Raw genomic sequence first — 18863 nt, 5'->3', positions numbered from 1 at the left:
AAAATCAGGATGGTGGGAGCACTGGGCCCCAAGTGTGTGTGAAGGGAATTTGTAAAGAGACAGAAAAACTAAGGTGTGTGTCAGTATCCAGTGAGGATGGAGGATATCCTCACTGTAACACCATATGGTCCCCTGTTGCCCTTCTGACATCCATTTTGGACACACACCCACCCTGGACATACACAGTTTACCCTGCTCCCCTCTGGCCGGAGGCTGCGCTCCATCAGGACCAAAACCTCTCGCCACATGAACAGTTTCTTCCCCTCAGCTACCGGCCTCCTTAACAAGGCCCGAGACCCCCACTTACACTGACCCTCAGCCACATCATAGACTTCATGCATCACATTAATTCAAAGGATGTAAGAGGTGTACATGTTTTGTCAGTGTTCTAATTTGTTACATTTCTTACCAGTGTTTTTTTACATTTTTTTTATCATTGTTTGAATTTGTATGTATGCACCAAAAACACCAGGACAAATTCCTCACATTTGTTAACCTACTTGGCAATAAACCTGTTTCTGATTCTGATTGAGAACAAATTCAGCTTTTTAAATTCATCCGCTCTGTCTACTAAAGCATTGTGTGTGATTAAGGGTGTTTGGTTTTCCTTTTTTCTTCACCTACACCAGCAGAGAAAAATTGCTGGCAAAATGTTCACATTGAGTTTTTTAATCACCTGATTTTTTAAAAGTCAGATCAAGTGCTTTAATGTGGTGTGTGTGTGTGTGTGTGTGTGTGTGTGTGTGTGTGTGTGTGTGTGTGTGTGTGTGTGTGTGTGTGTGTGTGTGTGTGTGTGTGTGTGTGTGTCAGCAGGGGCCCTGGTGGCCTACATCTCAGTATTTAATTACCCACATGAAACAGTAGGTAAAATGTCAGCCAGAAATAAGCTGTGCAGAGCGCCCGTGGAGATCATTTCCCCCTCGGAGACAGGATTGACTCGTTCAAAGAACCGTGCCACTAAAGACATGACAGGTAGAACATTGTTATATTAATTATTGTGTTAAGGGCTTGATTTTCAGCCTTTAAAAGTGGTAACATGGGAGGTGTGTTAGAGACCAATAGAGCTTACTGTTTTTTAAAGTGCTTCTCTGCTTGGCCAGCAGGTGGCAGTAATGTCCAAGATAATGTGGGTAAAACGTCAGCATCTGGAGCCAATAGTCACCTGTCTTCTCTATATAAATGAGTGTGTGTGTGAGAGATGAAGCAAAAGAAAAAAATCAATACAAAAGTCACGGAACTCAAGACAAACTTAACATATTTATTTCCTGCTAAATGAATCAATAAAAAAACAAGATATCAGCTTTGTCCTGGTTCAATTAAAAATCTGAATAAAGACACGTCCGTCCGCTTTGAAAATAAACACAAAGTGGACTGAGATCAGTGCAAAAACGAATCCTCCCCGGGGTAAGAAAGAGATTTCAAATAAAAATAAAAACCATCAAAACAGTAAAGTGCATGTTTGGAGAAAAAAAAAGGAGCCCCTCTGGTAGCTTTAGAAACTCTGGACAGGCAGCGAGGGAGAAACACTGAACACTAACACTTCTTAAAAAATAGTCGGACATAAAAGGAGTTTGGACATTCATATTTTCATTACTGTACATTAAAACCTGAAGTCCAGTTACAACACATCCAGTGGTTTACATGCAGACATATGCTCGTCATTCGGTTCCTAAAACATACATGGGAGGTTTACACGGGGTCTCCAGTTGATCCGCTACACATTCACACACATCATGCACATCCAGAGGTCACATGGTATTGTAGAGCACAGTGATGGCACGCTGCTTCTTCTCAGCGGAGCCTTTGCGCCGTCTCGACGAGTGTCCCCTCCCCTGCTGGCGAGTCGGAGCGACCGTACCGTCCGGCTCCTCCCTCTCCCCCGTGTCCTCTTTGGAGGGGAAGCAGAGGGACGGCGAGGAGCACGACTCGTCCGGATCCCTGCCGCCACGGGACAGACCCGCCTTTTGAACGCCGCTCAACACTTTCTGCTTCTTCCAGGTGTCGTCGTGGTGAGACATGGAGAAAGGGTCCTGGGGGTGGGAGGATATGGACCTGGAGTGTGGCCTGAGGTCGAGGTCGCTGAGGTCATTGGCCGACAGCTCCAGACAGTCTAGTTTGGCTAAAGACGCCGACCTCTTCATGAGGGACGGGGGTGTGAGGCCCGCCTGGCGGATACGAGCCTCCAGCTCCATGGCTCTATGCCACACCATCGGCTCCAGGAAACTCTTCTCCTCTTGTTTTTCTCGGTGGCCCCTCCCCGCTTTAGAAGGTCCCGGCTCCGTCTCCATGACGTCTCTCTGCGCCTGAGGCGGCCCCGCTTCCTGATCCGGGCTGTGTGCGGTCTCCAGGCCGTCGTGGAGGAACGCCTGCAGCTCCCGGAGTGTCTGCTGGATCCTCTCCAGCTCCTGGCTGCCTCGAATCAGCCTGCTCTCAGCGTCGCAGTCGGGGCCACATCCCCCCCTCCCACTCGAGCTGACCTCGAAGGTCTCGTCTGCGTCCGACTCCCGCACCGTCACCCCGTCCACAGTCATCTGGTTTGGACCGGGCTGAGGCTGCTGGCTGTGAGGTCTTTGGGGCTGGGCTGAGGTCTCCAGAGAGGATTGTTCTGTGGGGGCGGAGGATGTGAGCACGATGATGGGTGTAGCACCAGAGACATGACTGACGTTAGAGCGGTGGGAGCATGAAAGTTTGTCTGAGGAGTGGAGCTCAGTGTCCGACTCTTCTCCGTCTTTGGGATTTTCTCCCTGAGTGTGTTCTGTGAGGTCCTGAGGGAAGCAGGGGGGAGTGTGTTCTGTGGGACACGGTGACAGTCTGACAGGGGGGTGTTCGGCGATGGGGGAGTGAAGCGGAGATCGCTGAGACGCCGCCACCTCCATCTCCTGCCTCAGCTTCTGCTCCAGCTGCTTGGTGGCCCGCCGCACTGAGCCCGCCGGCCAATCGCACGGCAGCATGGAGGGAGACTGCGGGTGTGAGGGGGGAGTCAGAGAGCCGTGGGTGAGTTCAGAAGAAGTCTCCGCCTCCATCGGATGCTCTGGTTGGGTGAGCTGAGGGCTGTGGGAGGAGGGAGGGAGCGATGAATGAGAAGAGGAGGAAGAAGAAGGGGTCGGTAGGGAAGGAGAAGGGTGGCTTATGGCTTCTATCTCCGTGACAATATGGCGGACTGACACTCCGTTGTCATGGTGAGCTCGGTCAGGGCTGTCTTCAGACTGTGGAGATAATAAATGCAGATAATATTAGTCACAGTGTTTCTGTGTTGAGTGTGACACTTATTAGAAATGATTGTACCGCTTTCTGAACGATACAGAAGCAGCTTTCTGTTCTAAATCCTCAGGACTCTCCGCACCCAGCAGGTGTCACTGTGATTAATGCCGATACGGGGCTGTGTTATTCCCTCAGGTCATTCACCACCTTGCAGTCCTTTCAGTCAGACTCTAGTTTTAGTTTAGAGCAGCTACACACACACACACACACACACACACACACACACACACACACACACACACACACACACACACACACACACACACACACACACACACACACACACACACACACACACACACACACACACACACACACACACACACACACACACACACACACACACACACACCTTCTTATTTTTGTAAACATTCTTTTTTAAGTTATCATAAAATGTCTTTATTTGCTCCTTTTTTTTACAACTTAACTCCTCTTGTGTTTATGTAATGTAGGCACCATATTGCACCAAAGCAAACTCCTTGAATGTGTAATCCTACTCGGCAATAAACTCACATTTTTTAAATTCATTTATATATTATTTCTTGTGCAGTTCACAGCAGGAATACACACAGAGCTGTTTGGCAGCTTTAGCAGGGTAAACTGTAATGGGCAGACAGACGCTGTTAGATAAACCCACTGTTGTTGACAGACAGTCAGATGCAAGAAGCTCATCTCATTCTTGTCTTAAGTTATGAGGCTCATAATTGACAAATACAACACATTGACAGAGCGATGAATCTGAATCAAACCGTACCTGACTCGTCCCGTATCCCTGCTCCTCTTCCTCCTTCTCCTCGGTCTCTCCGTTGTCCTCCGGTGACAGGGGTGTCTTTAGTTGAGCCTGCTCAGAAAGTGTGCGGGACCTGCCATCATGAGCCAGGCCCAGAAACTTTTCCCTGGCGCTGAAGAAGTCGATGCTGTCTGTGCTGTGATTGGCCGAGCCGTCGGCCTCGCCGCAGCTGTCCGAGGCGCCGCCGGTCTCTGACTCGCTGGGGTTGTTGTTGTCATCGCTGGCAGCAAGCTGGAGAAGGCGGGGGGTGGCAATAGCGGGGCTGAGGGGGGTGTGTTTGTCGCTTGTTAAATCTGACGAGTCTATTGTGTCAGAGTCAGCGGATCCCAGAGTGAGAGGAGAGACTTCCTCGGAGCTGCTGCGCTGAGTCAGATGGAGGGGCAGCTCCCCCGGTTTGGGTGATTGGGGCACATATATGGACAGATGTGTGGGAGGAGCCCGCTGAGCCCGCTGGGGTTCAGGTGTGGGCGGTAAGATGTGGAGTGACGGTGGGGGGTGGTGCAGAGCGGCGGGCACGGTGACCGCCACGCTCGCCGAATTGTCCGGTCTTTCCTCCGGGAAGACGAATGCTGCCTGGGGTCTGGGGAGGGGGAGAAATGGGGAGTTTTTGCAATCCGATCCCTCGTCCTCCTGACCCGGCGAGTCACACACGCCGTTGGAGTCCGTGTGTGAGTCAGAGGTGTGTGTGGTTTTGGATTTGGCAGAGTTTTCAGCACCGAGCGCCTGCAGCACGGCCGCGCCCAGGAAGTGATGTAAGGAGGGGGAGGACGTGGTGTTGTTGTTGTGAGAGTCGGAGCGGCCCAGAGACGATGGCTTACACATCGACTCGGGGCGATCTGATAGGTCACTGTCGGAGTGTGAGCGCCATAGCTTATTATGCCTCTGTTTGCTGCGGAAACAAAGAAAAATAATGTGTTGTTAGCACCAGAACGCTCTCTTATTCACTCTTTCTAAATATAAATAAATTCAGCTACTGCTTTTTGTTGTTATTTTTATTCGTACTGCTGATTTGTACTCTTATTGATGCTCTGACTCCTACAGGGGCTCATCTTATCTAAAAAGATGTGTGTATTGTGAACACACCTGGCCAGCAGGATTCCCTGATACTCCTCCAGCTGTTTCATGAAGGAAGGGTTGGGTTTGGTGACGGCCCGTTTGTCTTTCACATACTCGAAGGCGGTGTCCAGGTCCCAGCCGTACTCCTTCATGGCGTAGGCGATCACTGTGGAGGCGGAGCGGCTCACACCCATCTTACAGTGAACCAGACACTTCGCCCCAGCTTTCCTGAAGGAGAGAGGGAGAAATTGTGTTGGAGAGAAAGAAACCAATGAGGATTTAACACGTCTGAGTGAGTTTAAGCGCACTTTGCTTTGGCGATGAACTTGTAGGTCTCGTTCCAGTACTCCAGCAGATTGGTGGCCTCTTCGTCGTACACTCTGATGTTGTGGTACTCAAACACCCCGGGGAAGAAGTTGTCGATTTCCCTGGTCACGTTCAGGATGTAGAGCACGCTGCAAAACAGGCAGGAAGAGGACGGTTGACAAGCTGACCTTTTTACTGTCCATGGAACAACACAAACCCCACAGGGCAGACATTGTTGCAAACTATTTCGGAGCTAAATACTCTAAATCAATAGACAGTGTGTTTTAAAAAGGAACAGTACATCTTATAAACTGGTGAAACACAACTGGGGGGAAAGGCTACTGACAAAACATTGCAAATGGATTGTGATATTTCTGTTAAACATTAATTGATTTAGCACAACTAATTCATAGACTCCAAACACATTAACTCTTATGTATCAACCTTTGCAGCAATGGCCAGGGATTGTCTCATTTTAAGACATGAATCATACTCTTTATTTATTAAAGGTTCCTTATTGACGTCTTACCCGCTGTTCTGCAGCTCCTCCAGGTTAGAGGCATTCCACTCAGAGCCCTGCAGACACAAACCCAGTTAATATCAAAGCGATAAACAACAAACAAACAACAACATCTGGAAAGAGTGAGAACCTTAAAGTGATTGCTAAAATATGAGGGATGTTGTGAGCATGCTTTCATTACATTACTCATTGAAACACAACTTTTACTTAGACTAAAGGAGATTAAATGGTTCTTACCAGATAGACGTGTTCAAAGATTTCCGTGGGACTGTCCATCTGTCCCAGGATGAGGATCATCTCGTTGTCTATGAACTCCTTGAACTCCCTCAGGTTGCACACCATCTGCATCTCCAGCTCTGTTCGGATCTGGGGAAAAGTGGCACTTCGTTATCTAAAGCTACATTTCTAAAACCAAGACATGTGCTACACTTCATTAAAACTATCACTGGATTCTTCAATGTGCCTCTTACCTCCTTACAGGTGACGTTCTCCAGGTCTTTCTGCATCATGATCTCTCGGAGGCGGGTCTTGATCAGCCGCTCTGTGCGCTCCCTCTCTGTGGGCCTGCACACACAAACACCTTGATTAAAACACACTTGAAATAAACCCTTTCGGACACAAAGAGCCAGCTTCACAGTCACAGTAACGACACGTTCCTTCTGTCCCCTGATTCGTTTTCACTATACTCTCAATGACACGACTTTGTCCCGCGAAAGAATTGCCACTTTGTCCGATTTCTCAGAAACTGGGAGAGAAAATGTGAGAGCGTGTCCCGTCAGCGATCCAAAACAAAGCCCCCTTGTTACGGACGCCTGTTGTTGTGCCTGGCTCTGTTTCTAACTGCTCTGCAGGGGGACGCATTTAGCCTTTGGACGTCTCACTGATGATACAAACAAGTGGCCTAATTACCTCTCTGGAGAGCAGAGCCAGAGTTTGTCTCCTAGATTCTCTTTCTTATTTTCTCCTTTAGCTCCTTCTGTAACAGAGTGTGGGTTTCACAGAGGGGCAAAGGTGTGGATCTGTAGACTAAAAAGCTCTGTTTAAGAATTGGAAACAGTCATCTTGTTTACCTCAACTTGTCTGACCTTTTCACAGGGGAACAAGAGAACCTCATGCCAACAAATATGGGTTAGTTACCGACATTCAATAACACATAAACCTCAAAACATGCCCCAACATGCCCAGAGACAGCTTAACGGAGCAATCGCTGGTCAGGGAAAGACCCGGAATAAAAAGCACACATGTGACGACACAATAAACAGCACTAATGAGTAACTGAAGAGCGGGAAACTCCTCATGGAATCAGTGATCGAGGAGCAGCCTACGGGAAGTCATGGTAATCACCATGAATCAAAACGCAAACAAAAGCAAGATCAAACCTCTTCCCTGAAATTTCCATCCACAACAACCACTCGGCAGGTCACATGGCTCTGGCAGTCAACACACAGGTACGTCATGTGTGTGTTGGAGCTCATATAATGTGGGTGGCACATCTTTGTTACGATAAGTGCAAACACACCTTGAGTGAGAAGTATTTTCCAGGCAGAGCTTAACACGGGAGTTTCTAGTTAGTCAAGTCGAGTTCTGAAGAGGAACTTGACTTTTGTCTCCTTTCAACCCAGGGGCATCAGGTGCATGCAGCAGCAAAATATATTCGGTAATCCCCCCCCCCAACACCCCCAACCTGCCCTCTGCTACCACCTGCTTCTGTCTGTCCCTCTGTCTGTCTACCTATTTGTCTGTCTGGTTTCGATGTTTTTTCCAAATGTAAATCAGACTCAGCTATTTTTGACACCGGGGGACCTCTAAAGTGTGTGGCGCTCTAAATAGATAGCGAGGCGCGTGGCTAACTAGCAGTGGGGAATTTCCCTATTATTAGTAGAGACATAAATCCAGCAGCCCGTGTCATTCCCGTCACTTTCCAAGCTCCCTTGTGGATATCTCGTTAACTCAGTCACAGATATTAAATGTCTGTGTGTGACAGCGTGTGTGTGTGTGATTATGCACACAGTTGAGGGTTTTGATAAAGCGTGTCTACATGTGTTTTTGTTTTTGCCGCTGTGTGTGTTTTTGCTTCTTGTTATCCTGAGAGGTTGCAGACTGAATTTGAGATTGCAGACTGAATTTGACCCCGCGGCTCCAGAGTGAAAGGCTTTGAAGAAGGAGCGTCTGCTGCAAAAAGTTTAGCAACGCCGCCGGCTCATGGGAAGAGATTATGCAACGGCGTCTAGGTCAAACATAGTAGTGGTTAAACCCACTTCCTCTTACTTTAAGTTATCTTTACTTTCGATTCTGTTAGCAAAATGCTAATTATTATCAATAAATAGGAACAATAAAAAACATTTTAAACTTGAGTCCTTTTATAAATGTGTTGTTTTATAAGTAAGATTGTGTATTATCACTTATGGAATGACATGCAGTGGTGGGTTGTGGGCATCCAGGCAACACACACTTTGATTTCCTTATTCCCCCGTGCTTTCACAGACCACATATAACATACATGATGTAAAAGCAACATTTAGATTGCTTTTACATCATGTATGTTTTCAGTCCGTGGCTTTAATTATGGTTTAATTCTCATTTGGTTTATGTCCTATCTGTTTTGTCTAAATGTATTTATGCTGCATTTTAAATATTTATTGATGTACAGCACTTTGTTTTTTAAAGGTGCTTTATAAATAAAGTTGGATTGGATTGATTTGAACCCTTTCAGAGCGGTGTACTCACTCCACAGGAATGTTGCACTATGGGTGCTGAGCTCCTCTATGGCATACAGAATCAAGACGTGTGAAAATGACTCCTGGATCGCCTCACAAGCCAAACAGATAGTCCATCATGAGTGTGAACAGTGTGTGTGTGTGTGTGTGTGTGTGTGTTTGCATTGGTGGTGTCTCTACTCACAGGTCTGTGAAGAGAACCGGCGAATTGGCACGGTGCGACTCGACGTCCTGCATGGCGTTCCACTCGTTGATGCAGAACTGGTTGGAGGACACCCGGCTCTGGTAGTAGCTGACCCAGGTCAGGAACAGGCTGCCCGGGTAGTGGTTGTGGCAGCGGGCCACGTCGCACGCTTTGTGGAGCGACTGGAGGGCTGACCTGAGGGAGGGGGAAGACGGTCGATCAATCAGATGTTATGTATATTGGCCAAAATCACAGAGTATACATTTGCCTCAGGGGGGCCACCTCTGTCCGTCTGACTCTCACAGCTTACAAAAACAAAAGTTGTCAAAGAAAACCATCGGGAGAAAATGGAAGAGAACTCTGGGAAAGCAAGGGATCGCTCTCCCAGGACGAAGAGAGATAATACAATTACAACATCCACAATCCAAATGACAACAACGTGAATAAAGGTGGATCCAGGAGGAAGTAAAAATATGCCGGTGCTGCCAAGAAATGATGACGCGGCGAGATGATTTACACTTGAGCGGTTTTATCTTAATCATGATAATAAGATGACACTACCACTGGGTGAGATTTGGCATTGCTGCGTTCTTAAAATGATTGACAGGGTGAAATAACTCAAATTAGGAGAGGATACAAACAATTATGAGGAATAAACAAGAGGAAAGGCAAGAGGAAGAGAGGAATTATGTGAGTAGGAGATAAATCGATAGAAATACAAGCGAAGAATGACTAATGATGACACAGGAGACATATAACAAGGGAATTTGGTTGAGTAATTGGTGAGAGAAACAACAGACGTCAGAAAAGAAGAACCGAAAGCAAAGAAGTAACGCATTACGGAGATGTACACGCAGATAAAGGAATGCATCAGGAGATATTCAAGGCAGAAGGAGGTCAAGCGGAGAGCAAAATGAGGAAATGAAGACGAAATTAAGAAGGCAGAACTGGCAGGTGAGACAGAGATAATGAAGAGACTGGGAGGCAAAGCGTTAATGAGAAAAACAAAGGGAAAGGAGAGTGCAGATAAGAACCAGTGACAGAGATAAAGGGGCTGGAGGTCAAGGTCAAAGGGGGGACGACGAAGGATACAGAGGTTTTCAGCCTGGAACAATAACATTATAAGCGGGAAGCTCTGCTTACCACATGGCCTGGACCGAAACCGGCTTGAAAACATGAACCCTGTTCACCGACGACACACTGAAGCCACTGGGATAAAGAAAAACAGACAGAGATTAGATATGTGGTGCCCGGTAATTACTTCAAAGCCATTTTACAACACCAACGAATCCTCTTACGATAAAATGACAAAATAACAGAGTCATCTGAGCTTCAGTCAGTTTCCCCATGGGGGGGGGGGGAGTTAGAGGAAGCAGGGAGGGGTGGTGTCTTACCCGTCTCCATCCAAGTGGATCAGAGTGTCACTCCACAGAGGTAGAACCAGACCCACTGTACAGCAGCTGGGGGGAGAGCAACACGTCAGACAACGGTTCAGGACACACTGGACATCATTCAGGGGTGTGTGCAACAAAAGGAAGTCTATGTGACGTACATTTATTGATTTATTGCTGAATACTGCAGAGTATCGTGCACGAAAATGATGGGAGTTACAGGCTAATAAGAGAACATTCTGCTTAGCATTTTCATTATTGCTCATGGTCACATAAATTGTTGTGTTTGGTTGTCCGATGTAAAATAAATGTACATATTATGAAAATCAAGACAATAAAGTCGTCCCTCAGCTCGATAGTTTCTCTCTGTTTACTTGAGTTATAACTTCTACATTTTACCCTTAAATTGAATTTAATATACCTCTCCATGCACTCAACTGTATATATTCTTTTTGAATGCTGATATATCCCTATTTCTATTTTGAGATGTATATATATGTTTAGTCTTTTAATTTCTAATTATGTGAAATGCCTTGTTCTGTTTCATGCTGCTGCAATGCAAAATGTCCGAGCTGATCTCACCTTACGTCAGGCGTTACCTCTTTCACTATAAAAACACATCTTTGATTCCATGTTCCCCACAGTGGTGTAACGTTGCACTCACCTATCAGAGGAGACAAAGTCAATGCCGAGGACGATGCTCTCCTCCGTGTCCTGTCTGCCATTGGTGGAGACCACCACCATGTAGCGGGTTACCTGAGGGTAGGAGCTCTCCAGACGCACAGCCTGAGGGAACAGAGGGGGAAAATAAATATAAGATGTTGCAGGGATGCATAATGGCAGGGTGTGTGTGAAATACTTTGAGTACAGTTTGCTTTATGAAAGAGTATCTTTGTCAGTGTAGATAGGGGTGTCCAAACTTTTTTCACAGAGGGTCAAATACAGAAAAACCAACAAAGGGCTGGGCCCCTCACTAGAGGTGAGGTATATTGCCGCATAAGTTAAGTTCTAAGCTAGCAAAATCGATCAAATGTAGCAATTGTGCTTTAAGAAAAAAAACTGCCGACATCACAGCTCTTCATAGGGTTTCATTTATTTAGTTTGTTGTCATTCCTTAAAACAGGAGCTTCAGATTGCTCAAAATAAGGGGAAATATTAAGGGTATATTTCCAGCTTGTTAGATAAATAAGTTATTTGGCTTTTTTCTTATCAACTTAGATTTGTTAGAACATGTTTTCAACCCATGAATACTACTGTGTAAAATATGTTTACATATATATTTAAGAAGGACAATATAAGACAAGCACAAGTTTCAGGTGTGGGCCCTGGTGTAAACAGACCAACTGTTTTCTTTTTAACCAACAAGTTTCACTTCTTTATGTTTGCTAACAAAGAAGTGAAACCGCCCCTTGGCCTGGAGTGTAATGTCCCTGATCACAAAGCCACGTTGCTAGTATGCAAGAGAGAGTGTGTGTATGTGTGTGTGGGTGTGTGTGACCTACCAGTCGGATGTTGTCCTCCGGCCGCAGCACAGTGAACATGGTCTGAAGATGTTTCTGGAGGTCACCTGGACAGAAAGGGTTTCAACATCCTCATTGAGTTTCATTTCCTTTTGGACAACACTTTCATTCTGAGCCTTTAAACGTTGATTCAACACCTAGGATAACGTTTCATTCACCCTGTGGCAAGTTTCCAGTGCATTCTAACTGGATTCTCTTTTGCTGAGACCTACATTCAACCTGATCTCTGAATACTTCTGAGGAAGTTATTTCTGAAACAAAGCTTCTGATGCTATTTATAGTGATCATCAGCCTCATAATCAAACCACAATCTGGGCCCCACATGGCAGGCTGCAGTGAACTGACTGCACTGAGCTGGTGTTGTGAAACAGTGGAGATAAAAGCAGCTGGTCTCGATAATGCTGGGGAGGAATGTTGAATTTGAAAACAAGCTTGGATTCAATCTCAAGTTTTTCTACGTGGAGGAGTTCCTATCAGAGGCTGATAGTTATCGCCGGGAGAACCTGAAGCTGGTGGGAGTGCAAGTCTTTACCTGTGTGCTTGTTCCTGCGCTGGCTGATGTGCGGTGCAGAGTTAGGCGTGGGGCTGTTTCCCCGGGGGAGGAACAGGGCGGCACCTTTAACAGTGAGAAAGTTCTCACTGATGCTGCAAGGGAAAGGAAAAGAAAACATGAATAAAACCTCCGACACAGGGACTCCTGCCAAGTTAATCATATTTGGTGTGACTGTTATTCTCTTCCTTGCACTTGTTGACCCAAAACTAAGCAAAAGATGGGGACAGAAGGGTGTTGTCACGGGCTTATGTCAGGGTCACAATGATCCACTCGTCTGGCCTCTGCCGACAGACCAACGCAAGTAAAGAAAAAACAAAATCCAAGCCCCTATTTGAACTCGGAACAAAATGTTCTCCTCCACACAGCTGGATTACACACACAGGCTTACTCACACAAGCAGCTGCCAGCAGGGAGGGATGGATGGATGGGGGGGGGGGATTGTGAGGAGACCCAGGGTCCGAGAGGGAAGATGAATCCCCTCCTCCACAACATTTGAGGGGAGATAAGAGCAAGTCGTATAAAAAGAGGGTCCTCTGTAGGAAGAGGTAATCGAATTATCTGAGCTGAGGAAGCATAACAATGTGTGTTACAACTGGAGGCCTAACAGCGAGTGTGTGTGTGTGCGTGCGTTTGCAGCTCTGGTGTGAAGGTTTAAAGCCTCACCATGGCACACTAACCTAAGCAACACCAGATCCCGATAAAACAGGTTGGAAGACGTACTGCTGCAGCTGGTAATGACCGTAGTCCAACGACAGCCATGGGAACCACAACTTTAACGGTGCCGGGCCAGAAGTGTACCAATTAGAGCGCGGGCACTTAGGTAACGCTTCTCCTGTGTTTATTCAGCGGATGCAGAGCGCACCGCAAAGGCACCATTGCAACGAGAAAGAAAAAAAAAGGTAGGAGAATCCATCATAATAAGGAAAACGCAGATTGAGTGTATTGGAGGGTTATACCATAATTAAGACCCCTAATAAAGCTGGCAGGAACTGAGCCTCTCCAGGAACACGAACCACATTCCTGAAAGCTAGCCACACATGGGTCTTGAGAGTTACAGATTTCTAGAGAAACGGTTGCTTTTTTGGCATTACAACTGTATTTTTCTGCCAGAACAAAAAGAGGATTTTTTACAGAGGTCAAATAAATGGGAGTGTATAAGCAGACTGCAGTTTTTTGATAATAAAATAAAGGAACACTAAAAAGGTGGATAAAAGTGTTCGGCAAGGACACACTGATCCAGAGAGTTAGTCGACCGGTTCTGACAAACTTCAAATGAATTGTTTCGTAGCCTCCGGGGCGGGAAAAATATCCAAGGAATTGACAGACGAACAAACAGTGAGGATTAATCATGTGATGTTATCACAGCCACATTTTTATATCTTAAAAGTTGCACAAGTGCTGTGTTGGGTAGTCTTTCATACACTCCATGAACCCAATGCTCTACAGTTTCACGCCGTCTGCCATTTAAACTTCCTGTCGTGGCCTTTTCCTCCGTAACTTCATCTCTCCATCATTCCGGTCGTCCGACTGTCCTTCCTGGGTTTCGCTGAGGCCGTGTACAGGATGAGGAGACGACACAAACAACACCGCAGCTCAGCGCTGAGCTAATTTCCCATAACCCTCCCACCCTTGACCCAGCTGTTTCCTCTCCGCTCTCCCGTCCATCACTTCCTCTTTTCTGCAACTCTCACAACTTTTCATTTCTCTTTTTCATTCCTGCTGCATCATCAGACACACACACGCACATACTGTACTTGGCAATGACCATGTATAGCTGCTACTGTCCAAAGTCATCTGTAATACAACACTAAAAATCGCACGTGCAAACACATGCTTTTACTCGTCCACACACACACCTTAGGAAAGTGGAATCCAAGCCTGACAGTTGGAGAGGTGTGGGGTGTGTGTGAGCGTGTGGGGGGGGGGGCTGTGAACGACTTTTAACTGCATTTTTCTAAAAATACTGTAGTCCTTTAAAAGTCCCAGCTATTGATAGACTGCTTTCAGAATAGCGACGACTCGCCAGAGAAGCTTCTCTTTGAAAAGACAGCCTCCTGCAGAGGTTTAACTCAGAGTTGTGCAACCATTAAAAAACTGCTCTAGGGCTGGATCACTTTCATCACGCCATGCTTAATTTAGCTTATTGTGTTTATATTCTATTCATTATTCATTTTGCACTACTTATTATGTCATTTTCTATTTCATTATTATGTTCTCTTCTGTCCTTTTATAATATGCTGCACTGTTGGAGGAGCTCGGGACCTAAGATGCTCAATGCCATACCTCCACTGTAGCGACTGTGCACATGATAATAAAAACCCTTGAACCTTGAACTTGTAAAGACAAAAGATATGACTGAAGGGACAAAACCTGACAGTATGTTACATGTAGCTGGTGTATATTAGCTTCATTGAGCCATTACCGTCCAGTGCTACGGTATGTGCTACTGCATTAAGCTCAAAAAATCCAAACCTCCCCAAGATTTTCTTCTGTAATTATTGGCCAAAACTGACACATAGATACGCACCACCACCCGCTGATTCAACACTAAAGAACAATTTTCAATAATGGACAGATCGTGTCTCATAATTAACCATTTTAATATTAATTCTTAGCATTTACTCAAGTAAAAATACCTCGTTTTCACTCAGAGGATTTTATGTTTATTTGATATTTATGATCGTAGACTAAACATGTTGACTGATGATTCACCAATAATGCTGCTCAACACACAAATACTATATATTTTAAGACTAATACTGGACTCATTCTGCAAATCTCTGCATTCAAACCCAGTCATGATGCTAGCATAGTAAGTAATAAAGAAGAATGTAGTTCTTAAAACAGATGCACGTATCACGCCTTTAAATCTGACTTGAGAGCAAAAATGTACAAATATAGAATAAAACATCTGGGGAAATAAAAAAAAGGGGCCAACAAGTTCAACTAAATATGATTTCACGGAGTATGTGAATTGGGAATGGGGAGTGAGGGGTGGGAGATAAAGGGAGAGGACCCAGTCAGAGTGTATCAGAGGGTGGGTGGGTCATCTTTTGGCACTCAGCCACGCCGGGTTTTGGTCTGGAGTGAAGCTGTAGGTACTTGTTAGGGCAACAGTCCCAGACACAATCATCACTATGTAAGGACCACTAGATAACTGGGTGACCCCCCCCACCTACTGCCAGTGCCCATATTAGTCACTCTCTGTAGGAGATTGGGATAAATATAGGGCCTGGCTCTGTGGAGGGCCGGCCCAGCTAAGGCCTTGTGAGTTAGAGACAGATACAGCCCATGGGAAAGACAGGGAGTTAGCCTGTGTGTGTGTGTGTGTGGTGTATGTGTGCGTGTGTCTCTACATGTCCATAGGTGCATGTTAGGCCATGCTGAGGCACGGAAAAAGAGTCACAAGCAGAGGATGGTGACAGATGGATGAGAATGGGTGCATCTGCAGCGTAGTGGTCCCTCTGTTGCAGATAACCTAATTTTCCATCCTTATAGGGTTTGATTATTGCAATGTTGTCCAAGAAATGATCTAAACACACATTATACATTCATAGCAGATTATTGGGCAAAGCATTGAACACAAGAATGGGGGATGAAGAGTGTCAAGGCTGATGAAGAGAAAGAAATAACTACCAGGTCATGCAAAGTCAACTTATGGCCCAGACCTGTTGTCTTGTGCAGACCACTCGTTTCCCTACAGTCTCTTTGGTAATGCAGAGAGCAGGCCATGGTCCAAGCGTCCGCCACCTCGGTGAACTAAACATACCTGACCCAGGCATGCAGGGCTATTCTGAGCAGGATTCAGATTTCATGTCAACTTAAAGTTGAGACAAACTACAGCGAGGAAAACACTTCTGAAGGAGCTCAATGGAATTGCTGGTCAGACAAGGACATGGAGCTTGGTGGTGAAGCACAGTGGCTCCTCCGTTCGTGGTAGACAAAGGGAAATAATGCTTTTCTGTATCAGAGGTTTTGCACCACTTGGTTGGATTATCAATTGTGCTTGGGCAATAAATGTCATCATCTGCTATTTATTTATTTTAAAAGCGAACCACTTCTCTGAATAACAGACCATTTCTGTGGACCTAGTGTTTAAATATAAGCAACAAAAAAAAAAGAAGCATCAATAAAAACATTTTAATCGGGTTTAATCAAAATATTTAATTATATCTATATTTATACTTTAAGTAAGAGTGTAATAAGGTCATATGTACATCGACTGGGTAATTCATGCTAAAAAATAAATACAAATATGCATGACCAGCTAGTGGCAAGAGCCATATATATATATATATATATATATATATATGTTTCATGGTTTGTATTGGAACTTTCTTAAATTGCATTGTACAATTTAAATAGAAAATGTAAATGTAATTAAACGCTGATGATGATCCCGATGCAAAACATCCAGGACACGTGTAAAAAACACTGTCAGGCTTCTATGATACACTAGGTAGCTCCACAGCTGGTCCGATCCTGTGGAATTTACTGTAGGTAATTGAACAAACCAAGTTATGTAGGTTATTGGATTTTCTATGCATCACACGCTCACACACAAACACACACTAGTAGTGACCTATATCCAGCTGCCCTTATCTCTGTTCAGCTGCTCAAGTCCCACTCCAAAACACTCTTCAGTTTGTCACGTTTCCGTCTTATCTCTTTCTTTGGATATCACGTACGCAACACAAAACACACAAGTGCAGCGGAAGAGAGAGGTTTACCGGTATTCCTTAAATTGGTGGGATAACGATGGTGTTTTAGCTGCCATTTAGCCACAGGTAACACTTAGCTCCATGGAACGCCTCGAGGCTTGTAATTACTCATCGATGCTGGTTAAACATACACATACAGGCGTTCACACTATAAACAAACAGATATGTTCACAAGCACTAAACATGCCGCATGTACACACACTAGGATATAGAAATCAAAGGATGCTAAAAGTCCCCAGCTTTTGGATGAGTGCCAGTTTGAGCTATACACAAAGAGAGGGGTGATAAATACAATCGGCAGCTATCGGGCAATGTAGCCAACAAAGCCAGGAAGTCAGATGGTTCCCACATCTGTGTGCGTTTACTGAACACACACGCGCCTGCCACACTGTCTTGTGGTAACATCTTCCCATAAACTGTCTGTATGCAAACCCACGATTGGGAAAAAAACACAACTATTTCCTTAAACACAGGGTGCAGCCCTCATAAAGACTAAAGGTTCAGTTTACTCAATAACCTCACTGCACAATCATGTGTGCAACAGCTGACAAACAATGCAATCGAGACACAGGCTGTCCTTGACTTTCCTGAAAACTGCCACAGAAGGCCGATTCTCATGCAGGGCATATCCAATTACTGACTGCACGAAAATGGTACAAAACAACAGGAAAAACACTAAACACTGGAACGAAACAGATTGATCTTTTGGAAAATTGGGTAATGTTGATTTCATTATCTTTTAATCCAGTTGGAGTCATTTTCTACATTGATTTCTCTCCAAATTTGCTAAGCTTATCTGAGTCAGCTTCACATACAAACACTGAAAAACAAGACACAGCCTTTGATCTGTCCTGAAGGGCAAACATGCATTTACACAAAGTCAAGTAAATCCTTTTAAATCTCACAAGCAAAAAGAAGCCTTTACTTCACTTTGCCTTGATGTCTGCAGACAATGGAGATCACAGATAAGATGCATTTATACTTACTACGACAGATCCAAGCAAAAGCAATCTCTGAATTGGTTTTCATAGAGCCAGTAAAGTGTATATTTAGTTCAGTGGACTGACCCTTGGAACACAGGTTTCAAAATAAGTACAGAGGCTTCGGGTTTAAGGTTAGAAAATCTTGTCTGATCAGTGGTTAATCATTTCCAATGTAGGCTATTATTGGGCTACAATGAAATCTATTTGCTCAGAGTTATATAAAAGAATATTTAGCCTATTTCCGGGTTTCCTCAACCAAGCGTCAAGCAAGTGGATGAAAGCAATTTCTTCAGGTCTGTTTCTAAGAAACGTACTATAATTTTTAAATATTGTATACTCAAATAAAGAAATTCTGACCAACAGTAAGGCTTTTGTGTTATTCTTCAGAAACATTGTAAGTCTCTAAATAGTGACATTTAAAACATGTCTAAATTACGTTAAGCTTTCTTAACAAAAATTATGGTCATCATACCAAGCACTGACAAGTTCAAACAAACAAAATCCCAGCCTTGGACAAACAAAACAAAAAAAAGGGAGGGACAGAAATGCCCCACCAAAACTCTTAATATGGTGATCAGGTGATTTGGTTTTCCAAAGTGTGTCTGCAGCAGTGGAACAGGTAGGATGATTCACACATCATGTCTTAGTAAGGCGAAAGGAACATAAGATGAGCCATTCCCTGATACGTCACCAGGAAATGCATTCAACATTGATGTTGCAAAATAGTTACACATGCTCGATTACTCATAGTGTTACAATGTTAAACGTTTGGCACGTTATTACTACTATTTCCAAACACTTGAAAACCATATTAACATAAGTGAATATGGTTTAATTTCCCTCAAGTGTGAATGACACCCT

At 44.8% G+C, this 18863-nt stretch overlaps 1 protein-coding gene across 3 annotated transcripts in view; it reads right to left on the bottom strand.

Moving 5' to 3' along the window:
- Positions 1 to 1244: 1244 nt before the first annotated feature.
- Positions 1245 to 18863, bottom strand: part of ssh2a (slingshot protein phosphatase 2a) — a 32038-nt gene continuing 14419 nt past the window's right edge. For all 3 annotated transcript variants that reach the window (XM_063907230.1, XM_063907231.1, XM_063907229.1), the window contains 13 exons: positions 12278 to 12390; positions 11728 to 11792; positions 10890 to 11011; positions 10229 to 10294; positions 9978 to 10043; positions 8835 to 9029; positions 6404 to 6497; positions 6171 to 6299; positions 5943 to 5989; positions 5416 to 5562; positions 5135 to 5335; positions 4016 to 4940; positions 1245 to 3206 (listed from right to left, as the gene is read on the bottom strand). In XM_063907230.1, coding sequence (XP_063763300.1) covers positions 1749 to 3206; positions 4016 to 4940; positions 5135 to 5335; positions 5416 to 5562; positions 5943 to 5989; positions 6171 to 6299; positions 6404 to 6497; positions 8835 to 9029; positions 9978 to 10043; positions 10229 to 10294; positions 10890 to 11011; positions 11728 to 11792; positions 12278 to 12390 — 3628 coding nt within the window. In that variant the 3' untranslated portion in view covers positions 1245 to 1748. The remainder of the gene's footprint in view (positions 3207 to 4015; positions 4941 to 5134; positions 5336 to 5415; positions 5563 to 5942; positions 5990 to 6170; positions 6300 to 6403; positions 6498 to 8834; positions 9030 to 9977; positions 10044 to 10228; positions 10295 to 10889; positions 11012 to 11727; positions 11793 to 12277; positions 12391 to 18863) is intronic.

Source organism: Eleginops maclovinus, chromosome 18 (assembly GCF_036324505.1).
Source record: "Eleginops maclovinus isolate JMC-PN-2008 ecotype Puerto Natales chromosome 18, JC_Emac_rtc_rv5, whole genome shotgun sequence".
Lineage (NCBI taxonomy): Eukaryota > Metazoa > Chordata > Actinopteri > Perciformes > Eleginopidae > Eleginops > Eleginops maclovinus.
This window is presented reverse-complemented; position numbering and strand designations above follow the sequence as displayed.